The sequence below is a fragment of the Myotis brandtii genome, unplaced genomic scaffold (assembly GCF_000412655.1).
Source record: "Myotis brandtii unplaced genomic scaffold, ASM41265v1 scaffold847, whole genome shotgun sequence".
NCBI lineage: Eukaryota > Metazoa > Chordata > Mammalia > Chiroptera > Vespertilionidae > Myotis > Myotis brandtii.
Window position 1 is genome coordinate 1,273,285 of NW_005371441.1, and position 7,915 is coordinate 1,281,199.

The following is a 7,915-nucleotide window of genomic DNA, read 5'->3' on the forward strand; positions in this document are numbered from 1 at the left end:
GGCCCGCGGGTCGGGGAGGAGGCCTTTACCAAGGAGCCAGCTACCAAGCCCCCCGCTCGTTTCAGTCCCCCGCTCGCCTGGAAGGGGACTGACGACCCGCTGTGCAGACCGGGCAGCCGCGGGACGATTGAGGAGGGGTCGGCTGTGTCATGGCGCCACCCGGCCACAGGGTTCCCGAGCCCCTCAAGGGCATCCCCTCTGGTTCCCCCACTCCGGTTCGCAGGTTAACGCTTGTCCCTTTCCCAAACGCAGATTGATTTCATCCCCGGACTCCCCGGTCTCCCCGAACTCCCCGAACTCCCCGAACTCACCGAGAGGCGCAGCCCAGGCGGAATGCTGTGGCAGAATCCAGAGCAAGAAGACAGGGCTGAACGTGGTCTCCACAGTCCCCACCATCGCGGCCAGAAGCCCAGAGGCGATCCCACGGGTAGTGCAGTCCAACCTGGTCCGAGCGCGAACCGAAGGCTGAATCGCGAAAGTGTCTAGATCGGGATTCATATCTCGTGGCTCCGCCCACCTATTACGCAGGGCCGTAATTCTTGTAATATTTCACCCCGCCCCAACCAGGCCCTCCTCACCATAACTTTTGCCCTTTACAGACCCAATTCCAGAATCACTACTCTTGCGCTCAAAAGGCACAAACTTCCAGATAGAAACTAAACAAGTCATGGGATGCAATGCAGAGCTGGGTGACCAACCGTAATTAATAACACTCTCTGCATATTGAAGGCTTTTAGAGGAGTAGATCTAACACTTCTCATCACTAGAAAAAACATTGTAACTTTGTGTAGTGGTAGATGTTAACTAGACTAACTGTGGTGATATTTTCACAATATATACAAATATCACATTATTATGTTGTACATCTGAAACTAATATAATGTTATATGTTAGTTATGTCTCAATAAAAATAGAAAAACAGCCCTCACCGGTTTGGCTCAGTGGATAGAGCATTGGCCTGCGGACTGAAGGGTCCCAGGTTCGATTCCGGTCAAGGGCATGTACCTTGGTTGCAGGCACATCCCCAGTGTGGGGTGTGCAGGAGGCAGCTGATCGATGTTTCTCTCTCATCGATGTTTCTAACTCTCTATCCCTCTCCCTTCCTCTCTGTAAAAAATCAATAAAATACATTTTTTTAAAAAATAGAAAAACAAAACTGGAATTGTGTTCTCTCGCCGTCCTGAAGGCTAGCATTAGAGAGCAAGGTGTCGGCAGAGCCCTCTCTCTCCTGGCTTTTGGTTGTTCCTGGCAGCTTGGCTGACAGCTGCTAAGGCCAATGTCTGCCTTGTTGTCGCAGGGCCTTCTTCTGCTCTGTGTCTGCTTTTCCCCCATGGCGTTTTCCCTGTCTGCTCCTACAAGGACAGCAGCCATATTGAATTATCATTCACTTGGTGCAACTACTGTGGAAAACGGTGTGGACTTTCCTCAAAAAATTAAAATGGAGCTGCCATTTGACCCAGTGATCCCACTTCTAGGAATATATCCTAAGAAGCCTGAAACACCAATTAGAAATAATATATGCACCCCTATGTTCATAACAGCCCAATTTACAATAGCTAAGGTCTAGAAACAGCCCAAGTACCCATTGGTAGTTGAATGGATTAAAAAACTGTGGTACATGTACACAATGGAATACTATGGAGCTCTAAAAAAGAAGAATCTCTCACCGTTTGAGACAGCATGGAGGGACCTGGAGAGTATTATGCTAAACGAAATAAGTCAGTCCGAGAAAGACAATTATCATATGATCTCACTCATATGTGGAATCTAATGAACAAAACAAACTGATGAACAAAATATATCCAGAGACATTGAACATACAACAGAGTGACATATTTCAGAGGAGGGAGGCAGGAAGAGATTAACCAAAGAACTTATATGCATATATGCATAGCCCATGGACAGATAATAGTACAGGGAAGGCCTGGGGAGGGAGTGCAGGTGGGGTGGAGGTGGTCAATGGGGGGAAAAGGAGACATCTGTAATACTTTCAACAATGAAGATAAATTAAGAAAAAATTAAGTCCATGAAAATAGTGAAAAAAAAAAAGAATTAGCATTCACCCTGATGACCTTATTTTAACTTGATTACATCTACAAAGATCTTGTTTCTAGATACGGTGACATTCACAAGTACCAGGAGTTAGGACTTTCACATTTCTTTTTTTGGGGGACACAAGTCAACCCATAATAGAAGGCATGTAACTGTCATTTTCCACCTCTCAAAAGAATAATTTCTTCTTTTTATTTTTCCTTTCTGAAAATCACTTTTCCTGAGATATAAAACATTACTAGTATATTAGTTTCTTGTGTATAAGATTTCATATTTGTGTATATTATTAACTAAGACACCCTGTGCATTACATCCCCTGACATTTATTTTATATTTCAAAGTTTGTACCTTTTGACCACAAGAAGAAATGATTGTTTTATTAAAATTTATTTTTCAATGGGAGTGACAGGCAATATTATATTAGTTCCAGGTGTACAACATAACGATTAGACATTTATATACAGTAAGAAGTGATCCATTTCTTTCCTGTGAGTGGTAAAGACGATTCAACTGTTTACTTTGTTTGGAACACTTTCTTAAACTTCTTGTACTTTTTTCTGAATCAAGGGAAATGGGCTAGTAGCCATGGTCTCAGGAACCACCACCGGAGCAAGGCAAGCATGGATTCCATGTCTGTCAGTTTGAAGATAATGCAAAGGCTGTGCCAGCACAGGTCCTCATTTAATTCTCTATGCAGAACACCTGGTCGGCCAAAGGATGTCTGAGACCTGGGCAAGGTGGCTGCTGGCAAAGATGGTGTGGACTAGGTGTCTATTAAAGATGTGATGGTCACACTCTCAGGAGACCATCCCATCATTGGCCGCACAATGGTGGTCCATGAAAAACGAGGTGACTTGGGCAAAGGTGGAAATGGTGAGAGTAAAAAGAAGGGGAGAGAGGATGCCAGACATCGTTTGTCTTGTGGTGTGATTGGGCTCGCTCAGTGAACCTTCCCTAGGACGAGGTCTGAGCCCTAGTAACTCCCCTGAAATCTTGTTAGTTGTAGAAATTTAACTTGACAAACAGTAAACACTGTAACCTTTAATAAGCCCAGTACCCCTCTGACACCAAACATACTTATTACAATATTATTGACTATAGTCTCTCTGCTCGACTTTACATGCCGGTGCCTATTTTTGTAACTGGCAGTTTGTACGTCTCAATCCCTCGTACCCTTAGCCCACCCTCCAACCCTGCCCACTGGCGACCATCAGTTCGTCCTCTGTATCTGTGAGTTTGTTTTGTGGATTTACTTTGTGTTGGTAGTTTCCACATGCAGGTGAAGCGATATGCTATTTGTCTTTCTGTCTGACTTATTTCATTTAGCAAAACACTCCCCAGGCCCATCCGTGTTGTGGCAAATGGCAAGATAAGAAGGAATGATTCTGAAAGTGGAAATGGAGGTGGGAAAAGATAGGAAGGCCAGGACACAGGGTGAAGGGCTGAAAGAAAGGAAGGAAGGAAGGCCTAGTTTGAGATATTATAGGAATTACGGCCCAGATGTAACAGGTACTTCCTCCTCCTCCTCCGCCCTCCCCTGGCCCGGCCCAGGAGCCTCGCTGAAACCTCGTCTCCTCCCAATGCCCCGCTAAACCCTCTGCGTACTGGGAGCCAGGGACAGTAGGAAATGGTACTTAACTTCAGTTCTGGGTTAACCAGCCAGATTCTCGGGGCAGAGCGCGCAGTGGGGCGGTGGCGGGGAGAGGGGAGGGAGGAGATGGGTGGCTGTGTGCTTAAGACGGGCCCAGGGACGGGTTTGAGAACTTTCCTGTTGCGCCGCCGCCCCCTCCTTAGGCCTCTCCACGGGCTCCTTTCTGCCTGGAGAGTCCAGGGCTGCCTGTCCCCTTCCAGGCAAAAAGAGGAACCGGAAAGAAGGGGAGAGGGAGTGGGGGGCGGTTGTTGGCTGCAAAAGTAATCCTGGCAAGTGGGCGGTTGGGGAGAGGAGCGTGGGGGGATGGAGGGAGGGCTCGGCAGGAAATTATATTGAAGGACTATGACCCTGGCCCAGTCCACAGAGCGCTTCTCAGGACCTGGGAGCCCGGGAACCCCTGGCTTCAGGACAAGGGTGTTTCCTCGGGGTAGCTGCCCACAGACAACCGCATGGCCGCACTCCACTCACACGACTTCCCACACAAACCCTCCATCATCCATCGCTAGCCACCCTTGCACCCAAGGGAGTGCTTTGCCAGCTGCTCATCAAGGAACCTGCGGCCCCAAGCCCCCAAGCGCTCACTTCACAGGCGCCTCTCAGCCACTTCCCCCAGGAGCCACTGCTCCCCTCCCAGCTCAGCGGTTTTATTATCCAGATCTTCAGTCCCAAGCAACCAGTGCCTCCAGTGCCTTCCCATCAGCGAAGTGACCCTAACCCAGTGGTTTTATTACCCAGATCTTCAGTCCCAAGCAACCAGTGCCTCCCCATCTTCGAAGTGACCCTAACCCCTTCCTCCACCAAGTGGCACTTTACCCCTCGGTTTTATTATCCAGATCTTCAGTCCCAAGCAACCAGTGCCTCCAGTGCCTTCCCATCAGCGAAGTGACCCTAACCCAGGGGTGGGCAAACTTTTTGACTCGAGGGCCACAATGGGTTCTTAAACTGGACCGGAGGGCCGGACCAAAAGCATGGATGGAGTGTTTGTGTGAACTAATATAAATTCAAAGTAAACATCATTACAAAAAAGGGTACGGTCTCTCCCAGCTCGTGGTTTTATTACCCAGATCTTCAGTCCCAAGCAACCAGTGCCTCCCCATCTTCGAAGTGACCCTAACCCCTTCCTCCACCAAGTGGCACTTTACCCCTGTCTCCTGAGGACACACCCAGCAAAAGCCTCTGCACCTGGCCCCCTGAACCTGGAGCAGGAGGGACAGGAAGCACATTTCCCAACGTATGGCCCTGGGAATGAAGAGCACTCTCTCTCTACCCTTTGGTTCCAAACCCATATTTTCCTATAATGAGGAGGCAGTAGCATTGACTACACAGTAGCAAAGGGTAGATAGTGAACGTAAGCATTTTTACAGGCGTCTTAGTATCTGTCTGTAAGCACTAGGCCCCTCCATGTTTGTGATGCAAAAGCAGCCAAAGACACCATGCAAATGAGTGGGAGACCAGATTTGCTCACTCTCTAGTTTGCTGACCCCAGATTGAGGGTTTATAGGGTGTCCCAGATATGGGTGCCCATCCCCCAGGGAAGCATTTCCCAGGGTGCTCTGCTGTGTGTTGAAGAGCCAGAAATATGTCCTATCCTACCGGTGGCTTCTGGGTGGAGTGAATGTGAGAGGCTGTGGGTCCCACAGGAGGGGGCCAGTGCTCCTCTCCTTTGTGTAGAGGGATTCCTCCGTCCAAGGTGGCCACAAGAGACACTGCACGGACCCATAGGTGTGACAATGTTTCTGGTGTCAAGATCAGGCCTCCCTGGTTCTGCATCTTATTTGTTCCCTCTGACACTGCTCATTTCAATGCTAGAAATATCACTTCTATCTTAGCACCGCTGGGGGTGGGGGCCAGTGCTCCTCTCCTTTGTGTAGAGGGATTCCTCCGTCCAAGGTGGCCACAAGAGACACTGCACGGACCCATAGGTGTGACAATGTTTCTGGTGTCAAGATCAGGCCTCCCTGGTTCTGCATCTTATTTGTTCCCTCTGACACTGCTCATTTCAATGCTAGAAATATCACTTCTATCTTAGCACCGCTGGGACTATCTGACCTACTGATGGTCATGATGGCCAACCCTGACACCCCATAGCCAGAGGCCTCATCTCCACCCGGTCCCAGGACTTTACCAGGAGCCTCTGTAAATGGTGTGGGTTTCCCTGCGGCAAGAGACATGTCTTGCTGCTGAACACTGGGGGGTCTGTGTTGTGATTCTCTAGACCAGTGATGGCGAACCTTTTGAGCTCGGCGTGTCAGCATTTTGAAAAACCCTAACTTAACTCTGGTGCCATGTCATATATAGAAATTTTTTGATATTTGCAACCATAGTAAAACAAAGACTTATATTTTTGATACTTATTTTATATACAGTGGGGCCTTGACCTACAAGTGTCCTGACTAAGGAGTTTTTCGAGATACCAGCTGTCTCTCAGTCGATTTTTTGCTTTGAGTTGACAGAGTAATTTGAGTTAACGAGCTCCTTAAGGAGCTCCCTCAGGAATGAATTAAACTCGTAAGTCAAGGCCCCACTGTATTTAAATGCCATTTAACAAAGAAAAATCAACCAAAAAATAAGTTCGGGTGTCACCTCTGACACGCGTGTCATAGGTTTGCCATCACTGCTCTAGTAGGAAGTCCCCATAGCACCTTGTCCTACTACAGATACCTCTAGCATCATAGGTCTGCTGGGTCTTATTGTCACTGGATGGGTGTCAGGCCCACAGTGGGTCGGCCTCAGGCTGGCTTGTACGTAGTGTGTGGGTTCTTGACTTGGTGCAGGAAAGCGTTCACAAAACAAGTCCAGCTGATTTTGAGAGGCTGGTTATTAAAGCTGGGGACAGTGAAACCAAGGAAGGGCTTATGGCAGAAAAAGCAACAGGCCAGAGCCTAGCGCTGCTCTACCTTGGCTTCCTAGAAGTGTCATACGAGAGAAGTGAGCCAAGGCCAGGCTGCACTTGGCTCACAAGGAGGGCCTTGGAGAGAGGTTCAGGGGGTGAGCCCAGGATGAGCTGCCACTGTCCACGGCTCCCCTGGTTATAAGTCTTGTGGGGACCCTTAGAGTTCAGGAGAAAGAAAGTAAAAAGTTCAGGAGGGACAGGGTATGCTCCCAAGAGAGCCCTGAAATTCCAAAATTATGCTTTTCCTTTCAAAACACATAGGTATTTCCAGAAGATATGGAAGCAGAAAGTATCCTTATTTGATTGGGGACTGATACCCTTTGTCTTGAGGGTTTTGATCTCTCTTCTGTGGACAAGAATCTCAGGGGAGAGTTTCAGCATAATATTCATCAGCTTTGCAGGTGCGTTTTTAATATGCTAATGCATCAAAATGAGCATATAGGGGAGTTTGGGGTTATTCTCTGGTCAGCTTCTTAGCTATACTTTTATCTTGGGTCTGTCTGGCTCTAATCAGTTATTTTTTTGTGATGTGTTTCCCTGACTTACATCTGTCCTTGGGGTTTTTTTTTGGCCCAAATGGCATTAATTGGGTCTTTGTGCTCTAACTCCCTGAACAGGATGATTGGAACTATTTATTCTCTGACAGGGAGGAGAGGTCCTTGGTTAGGGAAGATAAGGTCTCGTGATTCATTAGCTGGCTATAAATTGGTTAAATTGTTTGTTCTTGTTTAATTATCTTGTCTGTTTCCCCATTCCACTTGCCCAGGAATTTTCCTAGCTTCTTACTATCCTGCCTCATTTTGGCCCAAGAGTTGAGGTCTGGACAAGACTATCACTCTTGTGTTTCCATTGCAGCTGCACCAACCCTGGCCCCAGTCTCAGCCCCAGCCCCAGCCTCAGCTCAGTCGAAGGCCACAAACATCATGCCCATCGCCTGGATCCTCACTGTTATCCTCACCTGCTCCATCATAGTTGGCATCTTAAGTTGGGTCCTTTGCAGTAACAGGTACTGAGGGTAGAATTGACTGGGAACTGAGGGGCTGATGGCCTGTGAGCACAGGGAAAGGTAAATTCCAAGCTCTACCTCTACCCCTTCTCTTTGTGGAAATTAGACCAGGAAAATAAGATGTAATATCGCTTGATAGCAAGAACTCGGACAAGCTCAGCCCTTAGATCTGCTATTTTCTGTCAAACCAGTGGAAAATGGAGGGACCTGCACTGAGGCTTAAGGTCTATAGAAGCTTAAGGGCCTGAGTGAAGTCAGTCCAGATTCTCTGTTTGGGAGAGTGTGTTTGGGCCCAGTGTGGCGGGGGGTTGGG

The 7,915-nt window shown here is 48.0% G+C and overlaps 1 protein-coding gene across 2 annotated transcripts in view; it reads right to left on the reverse strand.

The window, feature by feature from the left end:
* LOC102258697 (NKG2D ligand 1-like) overlaps nt 1–447 on the reverse strand; it is a 24,412-nt gene extending 23,965 nt beyond the window's left edge. For both annotated transcript variants that reach the window (XM_014532133.1, XM_014532132.1), the window contains exon 1: nt 312–447. In XM_014532133.1, coding sequence (XP_014387619.1) covers nt 312–396 — 85 coding nt within the window. In that variant the 5' untranslated portion in view covers nt 397–447. The remainder of the gene's footprint in view (nt 1–311) is intronic.
* Between the last annotated feature and the right edge of the window lie 7,468 nt (nt 448–7,915).